We start from the raw sequence: 22,886 nt of genomic DNA, 5'->3' as shown, positions 1-22,886 counted from the left end.
TATTGGTTTGCAATGGTGTTGAGATTTCAGAGGTAAGTGAGCCAGTCCTCTACCTCCTCCTTTTCCTTTTTTCTCTTCTCTTCTCTTCTTAGTTTCTTCAGGGCCTGCCCTGTGGTAGGAAAACATCAGGACTTTGTTCTCTTCCCTCCTGCTTCTTCATCTTCTTTCTCTTGCTCTTTAATATTGAGATTTATGATACTCCATGTCAGTTAATGGAATAATGTGACGTGGCACCACTTCCAAAGTGAATGCAAAGGTGAACCAAACCTTGAATTGTGAGAACCTTTGGGTATGTAAAGCTCATACAAGCGAGCAAACAACTGACAGACTTAGATGTACATGTAGCTGTAATGAGAGACAGTCTCCCTCAAATTCTGGGCTGAAACTTTGCTCTAAAAGGAAATTGATCACTTTGTTTTTCTCCATCTCCAACTTCAGTTCATTTGGAGAATTTAATGTTCTCAAAATCAACATTTCTCTGAGGTTTCAGTGAAATAGCCTGATGGCACTTCAGGAGAGGTTTGTCTAGAGATTCTACAGATAATTGAAGGTGGAACATAGTCTCCATCATCTAAGATTTCTTAGATTTCCAAATTTGGGTGAAGTCTAAGAACCCATGACCCTTATTTTCTTAATTTTTCCAAGCACATTCCTTCTGAATTAGCATAAGATCATTCAGGAATTCACTTAAAAGACTTCATTTTATGTTGTCCCCAAATTCCATTCAGATCATTTGTTTTTCTCCTAAGCATTAGTTGTACCATGCCTGCCTCTCTGAGTCTTCTACAGATCACACAACTGCACTAAGGAGTAAGAGACATGCAGTAGCTGTCAGTCCTGCAGTTCTCGCTGCATGAAAAACTGTGCAAAGTTTTTCCACTTTGTCCTAAGGTATGACTGAACACTTACTTACAATTCTTCTTCCAGCATTAGGCAACTACCATGTCCCAAATGCCAACTGCAGTTAGAATAGACAGCATTAACTCTCTTTTGCTGTACCAGGCCCTCAAGATCACGTCTTGAATGGTCTCTGTTCTTTTCTTGTGGTCTATTTTTGTTCTTGTTTAGTAGCACAACTCTACTGTTTTTAAAGCAGAGGGATTAACCCTTCAGTGTCTTACAAATGATACCTAGTGTCATTGAAAACCTCTGCTGGTAGTACTAAAATAATCTGATAGAAATAAGGAGGGCAAATTGTATTTGGATGGGGCTACTTCAGATTGTAATATTAATGCTTGGAATAGTAATGTAAAATTTAACAATAATTCCATATATTCAGCTATACAGGAGCTGATACTATACCAATATTTAGTGCAGCGGTTTTGAGCAGTTTTAGGAATATGTCTCATAATAATAAATAGATCAATAATAGTACACATTTAAATAAAAATAATAGTGCTGTAGTTAATACGTTGAGTGAGAACCTCAAAGAAACAGTGCCTTAATTTTGTTCCCATGTAAGTCCATGGCAAAATTACTATTGAACTTGATTATAGCTAAGTTGAAACAGTTATGCAGTTTTGTATATCTGTATACAACAGTTATTCTCTAACTTCAGTAAGGCCAATAACAAAAATTCCCATCAACTTCAACACATCTAGAACCTCCCCTTTTATTTTGAGTACTTCTATGAAAGAAATACAAAAAAAACTGGTCCCCCAAATTCTTCTTCTGCTATTTTAGATCTCGCACATTATTTTCTTTTCAAAGGAATTTGATTTCTTGGAGACAGAACTACACTAAGCTTATTGATGTTGCAAGCAGACGGTCTGAGGCTGTTAGAACAGCCTTCTGTTACTCATCGTTTCCCTCAAACGCCAATGCAGTGCAGCAGGGAAGCCACAAACTAGCACTCAGAACAAACATTTCTAAGAAAAGGAATTAATTGGGTAGACTTCTAAGTTCATAGAGGGAACAACATTTTGCGAACACTTTAAGAAAGACTCTTAGGGATTCAAGCAAGGGAAAAATAATATTTTGCTTACTATATGTTTTTTGTCTAAGTTTTGGAGTCTGCTGCTTGATTTGAAAGAGTCAGAAGAATACACCACCACGTCTCTGTATTGTAGATGTTCAGAACATTTATCATCACTGTGGTCTGAATCTCCTGCAATAGGATCTACAACTGTGGTGGTTTACTCATCTAAACTACTGAAGCGTTTCTAACACACAGGTTTTCTGCTTAAATAAAAAGGGGGTTGTGTATTTATAAGAAGAGACAAGGAAAGTTTGTTTTTGAAACTCTGAGCAGTGCTAGAGACCTGCTATCATGAGTGCATGTGTGGCACTAATTTCAGGACCTTGAGGACTCTGTTGACAGAAGTATGTAAATGGTCCATTGTCTGTAACTGGCAAGCGAGAGCCCTGTAGCATGTTTTTTCACTTCCATTTTCTCTTAAGCAGATGTCACTATTTCAAACTTCTTGTTTGTTGTCTTCTGTGGGAATCTCAAGCAAATCTTAAAGATGTTAAAACACCTGGAAAATTTTAGCTTGAAAAGGCATTGTAGCAAATGCTCTGAAGAGATTTTTGGCATCTCCTGTTAGAAGTAATTGCTCTGAATGATTAAACAAAACCAGACAATCTCAAATACTTGGCTGGTGTAGTAACTTTTTAGCTAATTTTTTTAGAGGCAAATTAAATCACCAATTTATTAATATCGCCCTGAAATGACATGAATAATAATAGAATTTCAATTAATGGCAGCATTATTTAATTACTTATTATCAAGGTATCCATAGCTATTCACATCTGAAAAACAGAAAAGTAATAAAAGACAGGAAGCTTTTGGTGCTAAAATGTACGGCTAAAATGTCTGGCAATGCTGGAGTTTTTAAATGGGCTTTTTAGTAATTCATATTTAATTTCAAATGCCAGTATTCAAGAACTCAAATGATTTTCAGAATATCGAGCATAATATGTTTGCTTCTTTTAAAGCTGCAGAAGCCAGAAAACAGAAGAGCAAGTATTTCAGTCACATTCTAATGTAGACTGCAAATTTCAGATAAATTACTTTGAAATGGCAAACTTGGCTAAAATTATGATGTTCTTGAATCTTTTTCCTTTCAAACTACTCTTTTGTTATTTACTCAGTTAATAAAGAAGAGGCAATTATGCAGAAAGATTTAATGGACTATAAAACAAGAAATCACAAAAAAAGTATTTTTCTGCTTTAGTTTTGTAGTGTAAAATAGGTGTTAGTATTAAAAAAAAAAATTTAAATCAGTTTTTAGGAAGAAAAGCTGTGGCTGGAATGACTTTGAGAATGTTACTTTTCTGTCCTGTTTTCAGTTTATCTCCTGTTTGACTGCATTCAACTGTTTAATATCCTAACATATTGACAAGAAGCTCTGAAACTGCCATTTCAATATTTTGTGATAATCAGTGCAGAGACAAGCTCCATCCCTTAGATATCACCTTAACACACAATTCCTCTCATTTGCATTATAAGTGATATTGTTAATAATAAATGCATCACCTTCTTGGCAACAAGTATCATAACATGCACTTACAGATGTCTTGAATTTTAAAAGAACAGTATGTTTCAACAGTTGTCAAAATCTGACAGCTGCTCCTTTTTTTTTTTTTTAGGCTTTAGTTCTCTATTTTTTTTTTTATTTTTATTAGTTTAATAGTGGGCATTTTCTATTCATTTCTTGGACAATTTTGCCCTCTTAAGTGAAACCAGGATAATGCAGAACTCCCCTGGTGGTCTGTCTGCTCACAATTATGCTGTGCTTGCAGTACGACATCAAATTAGCAGTCACAGCTGAGTCTACTTGTACTTGTAAAGAACTTAAGTGTGTTGCTTGTGAGTGAGCAACTTGGAAGGCAATTTGAAGAAAAAAAACCCTAACTGAACTGAAACTCACCATATTTCATCTTTCTTGAGCAATTTCATAGATTATTATGCTTTCTAATTAATCTGAAACTGGTTGCGTTGCACCTCGGTGGTATGTGTTGTTTCATAAGTAAACATAACTGCAGAAAAACTACAGTAAGTACATTTGAACAAAGGATTTGCTATTCAAGTTCCTTTTTGGAAAAAAATTGCCATAGTTGACAGCTATGTAATGTTTTAGTTAAATTGTCTGCAGAATACATAGCGCTGATAATTAGATTGGAAGATGCTGCTAGATGTAACAAATCATTTCTTAGCTTTACTTTTTACATTATATATTACAACATATAGTAATTAACTGATTTCTGAGAGGACCATTACACCTAAAGGAAGGAGGACTTTAGTCCAGGAGCATAGCAACAAGATTACTCAGTCTTGAATTACTTTTTTTCTTTTGATGTCAAGAGGTTAAACTTCATTTAAGGTAGATCACCCAAAATTTGAGCTATATTTTCCTGCTATTTTAAAATTACTAACTTCAGAACTTTTTTTTTTACTTCTTTTAGTGATTTCAGTCTGCTTCATATGCCAGTCTCACACAACAGACACGTGAAGCATGTCTTAGATTTCTCTGTGAAATGAATCTCAAGGTTGCATATGCAGAGATTATAACTTTCAAAACATCACGCTGCAATACATCACAGATAGGAATAGACATTCAGAGTTCAGAATCCTATTTCAGTATTTAGCCTTCATATGACACCAACCCCATTATTGTTTTTCAAAACAAATCACTAGCTTGCCTTTGTTTGTTTGGGTTTTTTTGTTTAAAAGTCTGTTTTCCATATGTTAAAAGAATTAAAAAAAAATAAAAGGGGAACTTTGTCTTGCATTTTATATGTTGCATGTTCATTTTGCAGCAGGAAGACATTAACCCTAGGGATAATTCTGGATGCATTTCCCTGAGCATTGAAAAGACATATAGTTACTATTTTGGTACATGCTCGAATTCCTAATCCATCTACAACGTCCTGCACAATTTTTTGTCGTACAAAAATGCCTGTTACACTAGCTAAAACCATTCCAGTGATCCCTCTCAAGCCTCATTTTGGGGTTACGGCTCTATTTCCATTGCCATTTACAGTCCTGTGATGGCAAGTGGAGCTGCAGACCCTTGTTTGGTTAGAAACCCCTGTCTAGGACAAGGCAAATTGTACAACAAAAGTTTGTACCCAGCTCCCGTAACTACTGAAGGGAAGAAGCTGCAATCTTCAGACTTCCAAAGAAAGCTCTACTTATTTTTCCATCTTGCAAATCTAGTGACTCCAGACTTTTGATTCAGTTCAAAACCACCTGTGCCAGATTATTGCAAACTATATTTAGCATAATATGCTTTTTTAAAAATACTGCCTTCCATATATGCTGGTGAGCCCAGTCAGTCTACAGTTAATCTAACTTACACTTTTTTTTTTTTTTTTTTTTTTTTAATTAACTACGTGAACCATTCACTGTGGAAAGAAGCCTAGGGTGTGGAACCTTCACTCTTGGCAGATGTTATATACCATTTTCAAAAGTTATAAACTGTAAGCCCAATTTTGCCATGATTAACTGTGTGAATAATGTGACTTGTGGCTAGTTTCAAACAAACAATAAGACTGCTATGCAACATTTCTTCTACAACCTAATCTTTGGCTTTGTTAGGTGAGAAAATGCTGCCAGGTTGTGAAGACAATTAGTCTTTTTCCTTTTTCAGTCCAAGACTTATTCTGAAACGTAACTGTCCTACAGCTGTTTTAGTGAGCTTCTTCCAAAATGTTGGCATCAATGTTAGCCATGATCATTATTTTTGGTGATGATGCACAAAAATTCCTTTGGAAAAAAAAATTGCTAATCTTCCTTTCAACACATTAGGATAGGATGCTGAATTGAGATGTGTTAAGAAACCTGCAAAAACTATTTCCATGTTCATGTAGAAATAAAACTTCACCTGGTTCTTACCTTTAAAGATTCCCCCCCCCCCCCCCCCCCCAAAACAATGTCAGTGGGCTGTTTCGCCGTAATTTTAGTTTTTTAATCAGGCTTGATCATTCTGTCATCTTAGTCAAAGAAAGCTTTATTGCTTTTCAGCCTTTTCAAAGGCAGTGAAATCTTCCTGCCATTAAAATTCTTTGTGACCATGGCAAACTTTGGAATGCAAACCTGAAGTGTGCAAATAGCATGATTTTTTGATAAATAAATACTTCATATTTGTAAAATCTATTGTGCCTTTCTTGCATCTTTAAGTAGGGGATTAAAAACGATGGAGATGGTTCAGAAAGAAAATCTATTATTAATTTAGTGGAAGTAGTTAGATGTTCATCTCCTGTGCAGCTCTTAAAATATTTAGTTCTTTAATGATAGTAATATGTTCATTATAATGAATTACATTCTAGGAGAATCTTTTTCCAACAAGGATTTTGCTTCATTGGAAATATTTGAGACTTCATTAAAAATTAACTGTATCAATTATTTCATTAAAGCAAAGTCTCAATGTTTTCATTCAGATAGTGTTTTAAACTGCCACAATGAGGTTTTCTTTGTATTTATTTATTTCAGTGCGTAAGAAGAAAATGTACATATTAGGATTTTTCAACATGAATGCATATATTATGAATTTTAAATAACTATGAGAGCTCCTCCTAGTCACATATTTCATAGGTTTTAATTTCTAAATTCACAAATCAATTTTAAGACATGAATTTCAGTTAAAGTACTACGAGAATCACTACTAGTGCTGGCTGTCATTAGTAATATTTGGGACTGCAACAGTATCCTAGGGCTATTCAGCTTTGATTAAATAGGGAGAATGATACTGCCTAGCACACCAAAAAAAAGCTTTGTCTAGTAACACCTAGAAAGAGGGAAGAAAATAGGCTGGGAGGCATTGTATCATACAAATAGTGAGGTGAGGACAACCACTGGCACATTGCTTTTTAGCATCAGTTTCTTATATGGGACCCACTGCTTTTCTTTCTCCTTCCTTTTTCTTCGCATGCCTCGGTATTGGCTTTTAATTTATGCAGTTCTGTGCTTGCCAGGTCTTCACAGCTATGGGCGTTTGGGTGAAGAAAAATGACCTCAGATAAAAATCCTCAGAGGGATTATTGAGGACTGGGGGAGCCTGCACACAAGGCAGTGAAGAGTCTGGCTTTTTGGGAGAGCCGATTCACTGCCCTGAATGTCCTTGGGAGTACCCCTTGGGTTTTGTGATGGCAGGCAAGAAACGCAGCTGTGTCAGCTTTGCTAGCTCATTTTATTAAAAATAGATTAGAGACAAGGTTAAAGTGGAGTATGGCACCTGCATGACTGGCTTACCAGTTCTAGCATCTTCCAAAAAGACATCGCTTGTAATGTAAGTTTATTTTTACTGAAGATAGGGCTGTCCAGGTCTGACTGGCTGATGCCGTGGCTGTGCAGGAAATCTGTGGCAGAACCTATAGATGAACCTGCATCTCAGCATCTTAACCACAAGCACATCCTTCCTCTTTACCCCCCCCCCCCCCCCAGCTTTAAACAGCATTAATAGGGTTTTTTTCAGAGTTAATGGGTTTGTTTCACTTTAACCTCTACCTAGTTTAATAAATAACTTGCATATACTAGGTGTAAAGATAATATGAGGATTTTTTTTTAGGGAGTTTGGGCTAGAAATGAAGGGAGCTTGGTTTCCTGCATTCTTTTCATTATTGTTTCATCTTAAATTAATTCTCCAAATCTCCTCTCCATTCTTAAGCATCCCACGCACTGAATTCCATCCTCTGGTGTTGGCAACATCCCTGGATCTGCAGTCCTGCCTCTGCAGAATTAGCCCTCGTCCATGGGACAGTTTGCTTGATTGTGTATGATAATCTCTACAGCTGTTACTCTGGAATGCTTATCTCATGTTTCCCCTACTCATTTTCATCCTAAACCACTTACTGAGTAGGCCAGAAAGCAAATCAATGCACACTGTGCTGTTGTATTGTAGTAAACAATTCATTGTGAGCTTCAAGAAGTGTCTAACATCATCTTTAAGTAAAGCAGCGGAGCACTGCAGGGTGACTCCTCCGTGGCAGGAGTCTGGGATGGATGAATGGTTACAGCTCCATCTCAACTGTGTGGGTTTTTTTCCTTTTATTTTAAAATAAAATAGAGGGTCTCTATTAGTGAGTATTTTAATACATCAGAATGTTCTAGATGTTACAGTAATAATTCAGAGCAGCTGGACTAGGACCTTGGTTTTTTCCAGAGTTCATAGGTGTCAGGATGCAGTGGATTTAATGTGGATTCATAACTATTAACATGTTAGTAATTGCTTAAGTGGTTTTGGGCAGTTATTGGAAGAGAAGAGTCACTTTTCTAAACAAAAGCAGCATTGTGGGATCTTGAGTAATTCACAAATTCCAGGTCCAAAAAATAAATTTGGACAGTTGGGGAACTGAGTATTTCGGCCACTTCTGCGCACAGGCGAACAGCAAAAAGAGAAAAGAACCTTTGAGATTCTTTTCCTTACTGTGTTGGAAGAAAATAAACTTTATGAAAAATACTATCTCCCGTAAGGTTATAAGCAATATCTGACTAATTAAACTTATGGAGGACATTCCGGTAGGGTGATGTTAGCTGCCTTTTATTCCTAGTGGGAGGAGTTTCAGATTAAGGGGGAATTATTTTATTCAAAGTACCCATTAGTTCATGGTCATTGAGGGCTGCAGCACTTGGTTGTTCTGCAACATTTTCTTTGTAAAGAAAACCTGTTCTTCACTACTATTTATTAAAGGTGGGGGGCAGGGAGAAAGGCTGTTCATTGCTCTTAATGGGCCAATTTTTTAAAGGCTCTAATTGTAGAAGCTACTATTACTTCTCGTTTGCTTGACCAAATACCCTGAAGCAACTGCTTTTTTGTTTGTTGGCTTGCTGGGTTTTTTAAGTAAACTTCGAGTTACTGGCCTCTGAAAACAGAACCTGTTTGAGGGGTCTTAGTGCTGAAACCAATGGTTACTCAGCGCTGGTCATGTGGAAGTTTTTGACTTTCCTTAATGCTGTTGCAAATCACTTCATAGGAGAGTTAAAGATGAAGATAATCAACTAATGCTCCAGCATCAAGAATGTTTAATTACTTTACTTAAAAGGCAGCAGTCTTTGGTATTTACCACTTCTAAGCAGCATTACATAATTCATGTTCACTTGATGCTTTTTAAATAATGATTTGGTATTAGGCACTTATAAACATTCACAGTAGCTATGTAAAATGCAATCCAGTCTGACTTCATCTATAAGATCTGATGCAAGCGCTTTGTTACGAGGTATAGATTGTGTTTTGACTTCACTTATTGCCAGTCACTTTGACAAACGACATCTTGGAAGAAGCTCGATGCAAATCAAGGTTCAATGCAAATCAAGTATTGAGTCGGAGATTTTGTCTTAGCTACATTTGCTGCATGCCCAGTAAACTTATATCTTCTAGGCCATTTACAGGAGGGATAAACTAAGCCAACGGCTCCACGGGTGCAGTAACGGAGAGCTGCGTGCAATGGAGGTGCCTCTGCTTCCCCTGGAGTGGTGGCTCAGCGGTGCCCTCTTGGGCGCAGGGGAGCTCCAGAGGTGCCGCTGCCGGCAGCGGTGCCATGCCGGGCCAGCAGCTTCACCACACTCCTCTTTGTGACCCCCCTCTTACCGGAGTTTTGGTTTATTTCAGGCCAAAGAGCTGCCGACATTCAAAGACAATGATTTTATTAACGATGGCCAAAAGATTCATATTGATGAGAATAACAAAAAGATGTTCCTTGAGAAACTCAAAAAGGATGTTGAGGTAAGAATGTGCCTGTTCAGTTATATGTGATTAAAATGTGTGGCAAATTACAGATATCCCAGGAAACTGTACCTGTAATTCATTAATGAAAACTCTTGTTTGTAAGACGGTAAGCACTGACTGTTTTAAGTGAAACACAATTTAAACTTTCAGGAGTTGATCACTGCTTTTGCTGATGTGATAAATGGCTCGCTGCTAGAGCTGGTTGGCATACGTTGTCCCTGCCTTGATGATGTGATGTTAAAATGATGGTACTGCTGAGTATTTAAGCTCTTTACAACCCTAGTACTTCCAAATGCCCCCAAGAGAGAGGTGAGTATCGTTAGTTGTATTTTACAGGTGGAGGTACACCATAGTTGAGGCTACATGGACTGTAGTCCATAACAGAGGATGTAGCATCCCCACCCACAGCCATGCATGTTCTATTTGTTTCATATTAGTAATCCAGTTGTAAATCATCCTTAGTATTGCAACAGTAGAGTGCTTCCGTGATTTGTATACAGCAGTTGGACTCATTATCTTAATGTAGTCTTTCATATAAATTTGTAATTGGCTGAACATAGTCAATACTTACCAGAAAAATGTTAATGTGCGGATTTAATGTAATATTTTATTGTAACTGATTTAGTTCAGCAAATAAAAGAAAATAAATATTGGGCTAACTAGTTCACACAGCTTGACTTTCGTTTCCATAATTGAAAATATTGTCACTAAACACAATATTTTGCAGCCCTTATACTCAAAGCCTAAAATTTGTTTTCCTTGTTGGAAGAGACCTGATAGCAAAATGTGTCTGTGACTTAATAAGACTTTCAGCTATTTATATCAAAATGGGTCTGTGAAATTACTTGTCTAGTTCTTCAGATCTGTATCTTATTAGTTGCACAGAAAAAAATACTGTAACTTTAGAATTTAGCCAATAATTTGCTTTTGAGGAAATCTAATTTCCCATCATAGTAACAACGAGAAATTTATGGTGATGATAATTATGGAAACATAAATATTTTGTGAAATATCAATGTGTGTTTATTTTATATTTAAAATATTGTGCTGGAAAACTGCTCTACTGATGTCACAGCTCTAGAGATAAGTTTAGTTGGGTTTAAGTTTTGTGCTCTTTTAACATGTACTGCTGTTGCTGACTGATGATTTTAGAGTAAGTAGGTTGCAGACAATATCTTAACTATGTGCAAGGAATGTGGAAGATCCTTTATTACGCCAGGAAGTGAATTGTGTGCGATCTTCTACATCATTTACTGGATTGTGAATGTAATGGCAGATTCCAGATCATGTTTTGAGAGGCTATTTTTTATGGTTTTGAAATTTATACAGAGCATTGTTAAATATCCATGTAAACTACTAGTGTGAAGTGATCTGGCACCTGATTTTAAAAACAGCAAGCGGTTCTCTAACCTTGTTTTTCTTTTATTGGTTCTTCTGCCCTTGTGAGGTAACTGATAGTATACCCTTTGTACCCAATGTGTAAACACATTTCACTACAATGGAAAGAAATGCAACCACACTTAGCATATGATTATCTTATCACACAGTATTTATAGTTAAACATATTATGGAGTAGTATTCTAAACTATATGACTTGATATCCATTCTTGTTTGTCATTAAGTAAGTTCTGTTTCTATATTTTTCTTATAATTGAATCTTATGTCCCCTTCCTGTGTTCAAACAAATATCTGTTACTTCTGTTTTGATGTCCTCTTGTCTATTTTCCTGCCTCCTCATTCTATTGAAAATGTCCTGAGAAAAAGCACATAAGGATATTTTTTCATTTTAAATCAGATGATCTTTTCCTTGCGCTGATCTCCCAAAGTCTTTTTGCTGTCAGCAGCAGCACCCGTTTTTCCCAAGAGCCGTTCTCTTGTAGTTTGCAGTTCACCCTTTTTCCCAAGAGTCTGTTCTCTTTCGTGCTTTTTTGTATGATTATAGGTAGATTTTTCTCCTGTCTCTCAATATTTATCAAGTACCTAATGATATGCCTGGAGTCCTTCTACTCCATCGCCTTTGGCCAGTCTCATCTGTTCTTCTATATTATTGTACATCGTCTCTTCAAACTTAAAGCTCTTCTAGTCTTGTGAAGAGCCTTTGTTTTATTATGTTGAAATGATTAGAAGCCAGTTTCTTCTTTCTTCTTAAAACCTCTTCTCAATCTCACAATATTTCTTCTAGTACTTGAATTTACAGTCACTTTGTTATCTCCGATTCCTCTCTTTTCTCAGAGTCAGGATTTTGACAAACTGTAGTTTCTCATTTCCTAGTATTCTATACTCATCTCCTTCATCACTATCACTATTCCAAAGTCTGGCTTAAATCCTTTCTCCTCTGGTCTGCTCTAACATCCTTTTTATAAGCATTTAGAGTTTCTAAAAACTTAAACAGTTCGTATTTTCAGCCTCTTTCTCTGCATACCATAAGCAAGGGCTCCACAAGTTCAAAATTGCAGTATTGCTTTTAGGCTGCAGCACAGCTCTGCCCTGCCTACCCCTCACCCCCTTGAACTGTTTATCCCATCTTCCTGCTTTTAATACCTTCCTTATTTCCATCCTCCGCTCTTAGCTTTCTGCCTTATCCTGTTCCCCTCAATTAAAATAACGCTTTGTCTATATGTAAAGTGTATTCATCTTTCAATTTTCTAAAAATTCACATCCTCAGTCTTTATTCAAAACAACCCTTTCATTCACATTCATATTTTGCTTACCTGATTTAAATTGTGAGCCTGTCACAGTGAAGAGAATATAGCATCATTTCATGTCTTCATGGTGTAGAACTTCACTACTTTCTACGGCAAGAATATTTAAACACCTTTCCATGATTCTTTAATAAGGCTTAAAAGGGAGTGAGGGGGCGGATTTAGCACCAGATCCTAGCACGCCTGATGGCACAGAGGCTGGTCTGGCCCTTGCGCGGTGACAGGGTGGCCCTAATTGAAACACGAGCCAGGAGTGACAGTCAGCGGCTCACACAGCACTGGTCTTTGCTACAGGAAAAGTGATTTTTCCTGAGGATTTTGGGAGAGTGGGCTACAGCTTTTTTATAATACAAGTTGCAAGTGACCTGTGTACTATTACTACATCTTAATAAATTGAAGTATCTCTCTGCTAGCTTTATCACTTAATCCTTCCTTTTGCTCTCTCTTAGAAGTGCCGTTTTTTCTCAGCTGATGATATCTTTGTGTAACTTCTCCTGTTTATGAGCAGAGCTTACATTTTTCAGTGATATTGATAAATTGCTTATTATCACTTTCTAGTTCCTTGCTCAGTTAAAACTCATGGACTACAGCTTGCTGGTTGGAATTCATGATGTTGAAAGAGCTGAACAGGAAGAAGTAGAGTGTGAAGAGAATGATGGAGAAGAGGAAGGTGAAAGTGATGGGACCCACCCCATTGGAACCCCTCCAGACAGTCCAGGAAACACGCTGAACAGCTCGCTGCCTTTGGCTCCAGGGGAATTTGATCCAGCTATTGATGTTTATGGAATAAAATCCCATGAAAGTAAGCAGTAATAAATATTTTTCGTTAAGGTGTTTTGATTCTTATACCAGAATCCTAAAGCCTTCACAACCACGTAAAGGCAAAGTTAAACTGCAAAATATGAATTCACTCTGCAGAAGAGGAAATGAGTTGCTCTTTGGTGCAGCAGAAAGGAGAAGACGCCTATAATGCTCAGCATTGTTATGAACATATTTCTTAAATATTGTGATGTGTGGTGATAGAGTCAAATAATTCACCTACTACACAATTAAATTGTATACTGCCTTAGCTATTCAGATACAGCAGTTCTCAGTTAATTGATGGGTTTTGTCATCCATTTCAGGAAATCTAGTATCTGTAATTGTTCTTTTCCTGGCAGAGAAGATAACACTGTTAAAAACAGTCTAGAAAGAATGAGAAAAGCAGCATTCCTATATTTCACTTTTTTGGTTGCTTTTTGAAAATTTGTGCACTCGTACCCAATTTCTGTGTTCCAGCTAAGAAAGTTGTCTAAGGAGTGTCTAAGAAGTCTGAAACTGGGTTTGATGGTAGTGTATAAAACCAAGTATAACTAGTTACGTGTGGCTGTTCAAGACAGAAAAGTTATCTTTTTTTTTTAATAAGCATTTACATGGATAAATACATGTTTTTATTCATAAAGAAAATATGATATTGTTTGTTGACACAGAAGCATAACGTTTCATATAAAACTTCATAGTTTTTCCACAAAGGAAGATGAAATCCACATTACTTTAAGTGAGCAATGATTCCTATTTCTGTATGCTGGTGTTTTATTTTACACTCATTTAGGGGGTTTTGCATTATATATGAGTGCAGTTAAACTCTCAATTAAGGACAGCTTGAGCCTGTGGTCTTTACAGATCTGTGATTCTGACTGACATTCACCTGTCTTAGCTGCTGATTTAGCCTTATAAAATCTCCTTTGTTAGAAGGAGGACTCATGATTAAGATGTCTCAAAAGTCATTCTTAACTACCATGTGTTTGCCATTTGCAGATGCACCTAGGAAGGAAATATACTTTATGGCCATTATTGACATTCTTACTCATTATGATGCAAAAAAGAAAGCTGCCCATGCTGCAAAAACAGTAAAGCATGGGGTAAGTATCTGGGTTGTTTTTTTCCTCTGATTCCGTTTATAGTTCTGCATTTTTGTTGTGTAGTGCACTGATATAGCACAGTTCAGGAAATCTAGGGAAAGGGGAAATAGATCAGAATTTTTTCAGGGTTTTTTCTAGTTTAATAGGTAATACAAAAGTACAGAGTAACTGCTACACATTGCATACTGGGAGTGGAACTCCTTTTCAGCTGTACGCATAGCTTTTTTACCCATAAAGAACGCTAGTGATATGCCTTTTTAGGACTTTGTCGTAAATTTGCGAGATGCACCTTACTCTTGCAAACAAAGCTGTTCACCAGACACCTGTAGTAGTACACAGCTCTGTGAAAGCTGTTGTGAATCTTATTTCAGGTGCAGGGCCCTAGTGATGGTTTCATTATTTGGTACAGCCTGTGGAAAGTTAATTCTTCAGCATATAATGTGGCTCACTTTACAAGACTTCTTAAAAAAAAAAGTACGATTTGCAAAATTAAGCATAAAATGTACATACGAACTACTTGGAGACCATTAAGTGAAGGCTTCTGTTTGACTGCCTTGAATTTCTTTATTTTGACTGAAATTGCTGCTTAGCAGCAGACACCAAAGAACCATGGTGAAGCAGCCCAGTATTCCAGAATTATGATGTATATCTACTGTTATCACTCCTATTGTGATTTAAGGTTCAAATTTCATAAACTTTTTTTTTTTTTTTGCATAATCATTCATGAGGCTAAAATCCCTCCTCTGTTTAAGTATCTAAAGGATCAGGGCATTGTGGGGGGTTTTAAGCAAAGGGCTCAGGGCTTTTTAGTTTACAGTAGAGAGTGATGCGGAATGCTCCGCAATAAGCCCTGCACAGGCCTGTAGAAGGTATTTTTTGTCTCTCTAAAGCAATGCTCTCATTACTCACTCTGCTCTCAGAGCAGCTGAAAGTTGATGCAGACCATGTGCAGCCATTATCTGGCAATTATTAATGAACTTTGAATGTAGCAGACTCTAAAAACTCACACTCCTGGCTTAAATAAGGGATAGAAACATGTTGTAAATAACAAAGACGATTATTAAATCTGACTGTGATTCAAACTTACTCCAGAACATTACTTTTGTACAACCATTTTGTTTATTTTGCTGTCTCCATCCTGAGCCACCTGACACTGAAGTTTGTTCATTAATTGCATGCATGCAATTTTCCCCTTTTGTGAAATGGGAAAAACATAAATACAAATGTGGCCTAAGGCTCTGAAAACCTTGAATAAAAATATGAATGGAATTGTGACTTCATTGAAATAGCAAGTGTACAGCTTATTCAGTGAGTCCAGATCTAAATAGTCAACATTTTAATGTTGAAAAAATGTTACTGATTGTTACTATATATTCCAAAACAGATTATTTAGCATTCAGATAGCAATATACATTACACAAGTATTGACATGCCAGATCTGAGCATGATAGTCTTCTCTATATGAAGACGCTGCTGCTCAACAGGCCAGACTCTGTTGATGAATCAGTGGGTAGCATGGTTAAGCATGCAGTAGAAATTATATAGGAGACCGAAGTACAATGAAAGTAAACAGAAGTAAGGAAAGTAAAGAGAACGTGTTTCAGAAATGGAAGATGGGTGTCCTACAGTTACGGTGGTGAGTACCGAGTATCACTGTACGCGTGTAAAGCCTAAAAAGGCATCAGTAAGATTCTGCTTGAGGGCCATTACAGTTTGTGTTTCCAGTGTCTCGTTCTGAGACTGCACATGAAATTCATTGAGTAAGTAACACTCCCGGTGACAAAGCATTGACTAAAACACTGGTTCTTCCTTCTTTCCTCTCCCCTCCCAATTCTCTGTATAGGCTGGTGCAGAAATTTCAACTGTTAATCCTGAACAGTATTCAAAGCGCTTCTTGGACTTTATTGCCAACATCTTGACGTAACCTATCATGTTACATAGGACAGACACGAGACCTGGGGACAGCAGCAGTGGCTACAAGTGTAGGGTAAAAAAGGAACTCAGAGAAGCGCTCATCTTGCAGAAAGCAACCCCTTTGTTTACATCTGCTGGCAAAGATGACTGAAGTGGGGTGGAGTACTCGCTTTAACAGCTGCCTGATATTCCCAGCATAGTTCTAGCTATTTCTGACTCTTTTGTGTGTGCAAAAAAAAAAAAAAAATTAAAATAAATTAAATAAATAGAACAGCTTACTCAGAGTGCACTGTGACAGTAATACTCTGATGCTACCAGCTGAAACAGAATAAATGAGCAAAGAAGTGTGGGGAGGGGGTGGGGAAGAGTAAATGCATGTTAAATCTACAATATTGTTATCAAATTGTAAACTGTGGATCAGTTTATTTTTTGAACTAAAAAGATACATGACAGTATTCTTCATGATGATGATGATGACGATAATAATAAAAACATTACTGCGAATGTTACACTTACACCCTGCACACTGGCACTCCTTAAAAAAGCAGCTGCAACAGCCCTTGGTGCCGGAGGCTTTTCCCATTCGGTTCCTAGCAGTTGTTTTTTTTCCTTTTTTTTCTCCCTCTCCCATTTTTGTCTTCTTTTCAGCACATTGCATCAGGAAGTTCAGCCTCTCAGATGTCTGAGAGCCGGCGTCTCTTATCTTACAGAGCTAACGTAATTCATGCTATGTGTACATTTTTGCTACAGTAAACTTTTGTTAAGAGAAAACTTTGCTTATTTCACTTTGTTACCTGAAGTTTTCATTTGTTTTATATTCTTGCAATATAGGAACTAATAATGTTACAAGTGGAATAAAAGCTTATCTGAAGAAGCGCATAGTTTTGGGCAATAGTAGCTCCATCTTTCACCCATTGTGAAAGATGTGCACACTGATAGAAATTCCATTCCCTTGTAATTTACTGGGAATTTGAAGTTTAAATGCTTATGTCGTACTGTTGAAACAGCGGTATTTTATTATAGATTATCCCTCGAAAAATGAACCCTGAATTTTACTGTTTACATTATTAGGAAAGCAGGGATATTTCTGAATTTCAGAGCCGTGTATAATATATGACTTTTGAGTTTACATGTAAAGTTATTTTGCAGTACAGATGAAGTAATGTTTGTCATCTTCCAAGGTGTAATGTGCAGTAGTGTACTAAAGTGAATGTCTCGCTCACCTCCGTGATAGACTCTTTTGCAATAAAATGAGAAAGGATATTTCAGAAGGATTTTTCCCAAGGTTGTCTTTTAGCATCAAAATGACCTGTCCTACCATTTACTCAAGTTTGATTGTATAGTACATTGCCTAAAACTGTGCTGATCATGTTTAACATGTTTAAAATTTTTAAACAACAACATTGTATTTGTTCTCTTCTTGTATTTTTCCCTGAAAGACTCCATGCTTGAAAGAGACAAATTTACATATGCTTAAAAGTTTATCTACTTATACACTGTGCTAAAGCTGTGCCTTTAAAATTTCTTTATTGAAATTGTTAGATTTTGTAGGCAACGTAAGAGAAGTCAAACCCTCCCCATCAACGTTTATAACTCGAATCAGGAGTGCCAGCATGCCTTCTCCATAACTAATGTCAGTGCTGTTAAGCCTGCAACTGTGCATAACGTATGTAGTGGTTTACTTCAGAGGAGCCTATACAATAGCAACCCATTACACTCTCTTCAGCGGCCAAAGGCAATACTATCCCTGTTGCTGTGTACTAATTTTTTTTCTCCTTTCCCCGACCTTTCCTACAGGATTTTTTGTTACCTTTGACTTAGTGATGTCCGCAGCACTGTAATGTATGTGTAAAATTTTGTATTGTATGTATTTAAGTAAGTTGGTACTGTGGCTTGGTATTTTTTTTGTCCTCTCCCTGTGTACCCCAGTTGTGTCTACATTCTCACCCAAGGTTCATTTTCTGACGCGTGCTGTGGCTTCTTAAAGCACGAGGCCACAGAGAGACCCTGAAGTAAAAATGAGGTACACATACTTGGAGTACATATTTAATTGCGGCCAACGACTGTACATTTTTAGACAATTTTAGACATTTACAGCAAAGCATTCTTTTTGTCTGTGTAGCAGTTTTGTCACTCATTCTTGTTGATAAACTGTTTTATTTGGACAGGGCAAGGAAGACTCATTATTGTATATGTTAGTGCTTAGATTACACTCCAAACATGAGCAAGGCTTTATAAAATAAAGCACTTTGATGACTCACTAGGTAAATCCTTTGTTCTTGTGTTTCAACTATGGTTTTGATGCTTACAGATGAATTTTGGATGTTAAAATGAATGTGTAGCCTATATTGCAAAGGAAAAAAATAAGAAGAAACTTAAAACTTTTTCATTAGATTTTACCCTGCTTCTTCCATGCTAACTTTAAGTGGCTTGAAACATTTAGCTGTTGGGGTTTTGGGCTTAGGCTGTGCTCTGAGAGCAAATTCTGAGGTTTGTAATTAGTAATTCTATGGACTAAATCCTAATATTACTACAAAACCAGGAAGATTGTCCACAATAATTAATTGATAGAAGGATTGGCAGAAATTTGCTAACATGTGTAAGATCTTATGCTAAACAAGTTATTTAAAAAGTACTTGGGAATAAACCCAAATAATTCACAGGGAGGAGGGAGGGCTTTGTGTTCTAGAATTTTAAGGCTTTGATTGTCAGGGCTTTCAGCGTGTGATACAACCTGTGCTGCACATCATAGGCAAATGGCAGAAAAGTGTCTTTTGTCTTTATTCTGACTAGCTTTTAATTCTCTTAATACATTTGTCACTTTTCAGTCCCTTTCAGTTTATTGCACAGATGTAGCAAGACAATATTTTCAGCAATATTTTCACCTGTAAAATACACATGACAGAATTAATGATAAAGTAGACATTCCCCACAGGGAAGGCAGTTGAGGAGCTATTCTATTAAAAGTAGGTGAAGTGATAGGGAAGGGAGAGATTCAGCTTCTCAGTTACTCATTTAATGATGTTTCTAGTATTAATCTAAGCCTGCACTTCACACAGCTGCCCCAGCTGCTTAGGGTTTAGTGTGAACATGGTGCTCAAGGAATGCTGCTCAAGTTATGTGGCCACGTTGGCCACAGTGGACAGCAAGCTCCCTGGCTGGTTCTCTGTGCACACTGCTCAGACCATCTACCATGCCCTCTGAACAGGCTGCCAAATGCTTGCACTGCTTTTATAATACAGATGCGCATGGGTTGTTGGTAAGTAATTTCTCAGTGCCACATCCCTCACAACATAAAATGAGAACTTCCAGTACACAAAACCAGCACAATGTGCTAGATCTAAAAATCTGCTCCAGTGCCAGTTCTGCTCCAACAAACTATTCAACAGCTGAAGTGTTAGTTAGGCTTTCCACTCTTTTTTCCTAAGACTTCTGGACATGGTCAAATTTAACTTTCCAGTAAGTATACTACATTTAAGTTTTAAGCCAGCCCTGTCTTTTGAAGTGGTGGTTTAGTGGAATTACTCATGTGGTCCCCTACTGCACTATTCTCTAGCTGACACTCTGGGTCGTTTTCATACAGCTGCATAGCTAAGATTTACAAGGCCCTGCTGCTACCTGTGGCCATCCCGCTCACCCCAGTCTCTCAACGCAGCATCCCCAAGCCGCCTAGCTGGTGGTGTTTCCCTCCTGCCCCTTCTGCATCGATAAGGGTGATTGATTGCCATTTCTCTTTGTGGAGTTTGCTGCAGGGCACGCTGTGTTTGACAGGCATTGCTGACTTCAGCAAGCAGCTGAAGGACCTCGTCTTCAGTAGAAGTGTGTATATGACAATGCATAGGAAGAGAATATCTTTTCTGATAAAATGTTTTCTCTCCCTCTCACCTGAAGAAAACCTGAAGGCAGCGATGATATTCAAGGTAGGAGATCCCACTGGCTTGTTAATGCAAGGACTGTGGCAAAAGAAATGTTTAAATTAAAAAGTATTGGAAACAATATTTTCTATGTCAACTAGATAACCTAAATGTATAACCTGAATTTCCATCTCCCTTGTGCTTACCTCTTCTTTTCCAATGTAATCCTAGTTAGCAAGTTCCTGCATCGAGTGGGATCGTTGCATTCTGACGCTCTCATACCCCACCTTTATCCAGTGTCTGCTCCATGTGTGCTGTCCGCTTGGTTTCTTTCAAACTCTCATATATTCAACGGGAAAAAAAAATAAAAACAGAGAGCAGTTAACAGAGAAATCTGTTTCATCTCTTCCTTTCTGTCCTGATTTCTCTATGGCAGGTATTGTTTCTGGAAATGAGCATATCCTTTACAATGCAATGTGGTAGCAAAGAGCAGAGGCTGCATAGACAGAGCAGTGCGCGGTCTTTAATTTAATCTGGAAAATGATGCTGGTTTACTCCTGCGTGAGACTGACCAGAGACCTACTTTCATGCCACAACAAGGGAATGCACATGAACAAGTGGTTGAGGAAGAGCTTGAGAGCAGCATCTTCACGTGGCAGAGGTGATTTGTGTGAGATTAAAATCACTAACAATAGCCTTGTTAGAACTGTTAGAAAACAGGGCTGGAAAGGACTTGAAGAGACAGTTACAGTCCGTCCCAGAGCAGTTCAACTGTAGATAAACATTGGCAAAAATTGGGTTGAACTTTTCCAGGGAGGGTAATTCCATGGCTTCCCTGTGCTGTCCCTTCCCATGCCTTGCTAGCTATATCATCAGAAAGATTTTTTTCTAATACCTTACCTGCCTCTACATTACTACAATTTAATCCCATTAGTATTTGTTCTATCTACAGTGGGCCCTGAGAACAGTTTATTCTCTTCCTCTTTCAGTTTCTCTTAATGTGATCCTGCCTCTATGTACTGAACAATGTAAATATTAGCTTTTGCACATATTAAATTGAATATTCCCTTTCCTTATTTAACAAAATAATCAAAATGGTTTAAGCCAGACAGAATGACCTATTCCATTCTTTGTAATGCCTAATTTTTTAAAAAATAATCTGTTAAAATGGTGCTTCTTAATTGTCAGTCACATTTTATAAATGGATTTACAGATTTCTATTTTAAGAATTTCCTAGCCATCCATTTACCATCTAATAAAAAAAAATGTAATAATTGCTGTTTGAACAGAATGCAGTTTCAAAACGAGCATGCAGCTACTGCTTAGCTGTAGTTGTTGCTATAACTGCAATAAGACACAAACTGCTTTTCTCTTTTCCCAAAGTAAACAATATCATGATCTTAGCTTTCCTGATGGTATTCCCTTTTCACAGCTTCTAGTCTCATCTTTGTCAGTGATATGACATAAAATAATTATTTGATCTTAAGTATTAAAATACAAAAAATACTTCTTTGCGAGCTGGCATAAATTCATTCTTACCTAGTGCTCTGAATATTTGCAGGCATTTTAGTTATTGCCCAATATGCTTTGAGTTTATAAAGAGCTCCTGCTTTGTTCCCACTCAATCTGATTCATTCATAGTGACTCATTTTATTTAGCGATGTGTATCCTATTGGAATAAATGGCATTTGTGAGAATCTTGTGTTTTGAAGGGGTTTGGCACTTGCATACAAGCCTGGAAGGTGATTTAACTCATTACGTTTCTCCATTTCTGCTATTTCAGCTTGCCTCTGTGTAGGAAGCCCAAGGCCAGAACATTCTACTTTCTTTTCTGTTTTATGTATTTTCAAGTGGATGCATAAAAATATTTTGTTATAAGAATATCTCAATCACTGTAATGTTGATGGCATATTTGGCATACCAAGGCAGATAACAAGGGCTAGCTGCAGTTCCTGGGCTGACAACAATTCCAGTTTGCCTTCCACCACCTGAGGATAACAGGGTCATGTTTGATTCTGGTTAAGAGAAAGTCCCTTATTCCTGAGATGTGCCTGCTTATCCCAGCAGCTCGGATTCAAGTGATGCATAAGAATCCTTTCAATGCAAGTAGGTCTGATTAATTCGTGCCTACTTTAACCGGGCACATAATGCTAAATTGAACTTTACACTCTGGGTCCGGGCCCTATCTTCCTTCACACTGTGTAATTGCATAACAAAACCAAAATATTTTCTGCCTTGGAGGGCTTTACTCTTCAGTATTTCCACTTAGTTCGGTAGTCAGTCTTAGATAGAAGTTTATTTGTACCAGCTGCACCAAAGACTTTGTATTTGGGGTGGGAGGCTGTTAAAATATCAAATTGTATTGTGCAATTATGATCATCTCTTTATAGGGTACAATGGAAAGAATCTGCTTTTAGTTAAGCATGATGATGAGCATGCTAGCAGTTAATACTGCTCTGCTGCTTTAGTCATAGCAAAGCTCTGTGTGGAAGGAAAAATGGTAGCGTTTGATCTGGTTACGCTGTAAAGTGCTCTAGAGCAGAAGTTCCCAAGTTGTGTTTCACATGCCGCAAGCTGCAGCGTCTCTGCGCTGGGCTGCTCTCTCACCCCAGGGTGCAGGAGAGTGGGGAGGCTCTGGGTCTGTTGGAAGGGGAAAAACTGAGTGTGTGTTTGTAGCCTCGAAACTGGACCCAGCTGTGCTTTTGGAGGCCCCAGTCTGGAGGGAGAAAAACATGCTTTCTGTACAACCTAGTGTTACTTGAGGAATTGTAGTGTTTGAAATTGCATCCTGGATTTAAGTAATGTCCTTAAAAAATCCTGTGTCGCTCTTTGTGGCACTTCCCCTGT

General features: G+C 37.5%; 1 protein-coding gene across 5 annotated transcripts in view; it reads left to right on the top strand.

Moving 5' to 3' along the window:
- The window catches only part of PIP4K2A (phosphatidylinositol-5-phosphate 4-kinase type 2 alpha), a 114,068-nt gene extending 97,626 nt beyond the window's left edge, over nucleotides 1-16,442 (top strand). For all 5 annotated transcript variants that reach the window (XM_082318401.1, XM_082318400.1, XM_082318402.1 and 2 more), the window contains 4 exons: nucleotides 9,552-9,665; nucleotides 12,929-13,172; nucleotides 14,168-14,271; nucleotides 16,115-16,442. In XM_082318401.1, the coding sequence (XP_082174527.1) occupies nucleotides 9,552-9,665; nucleotides 12,929-13,172; nucleotides 14,168-14,271; nucleotides 16,115-16,195 (543 nt within the window). In that variant the 3' untranslated portion in view covers nucleotides 16,196-16,442. The remainder of the gene's footprint in view (nucleotides 1-9,551; nucleotides 9,666-12,928; nucleotides 13,173-14,167; nucleotides 14,272-16,114) is intronic.
- The last annotated feature ends 6,444 nt before the right edge of the window (nucleotides 16,443-22,886 follow it).

The sequence above is a fragment of the Platalea leucorodia genome (genome assembly GCF_965183815.1).
Source record: "Platalea leucorodia genome assembly, chromosome: 1".
Lineage (NCBI taxonomy): Eukaryota > Metazoa > Chordata > Aves > Pelecaniformes > Threskiornithidae > Platalea > Platalea leucorodia.
Note: the sequence above shows the minus strand (reverse complement) of the source record. Positions and strands in the feature narration are given on the sequence as shown.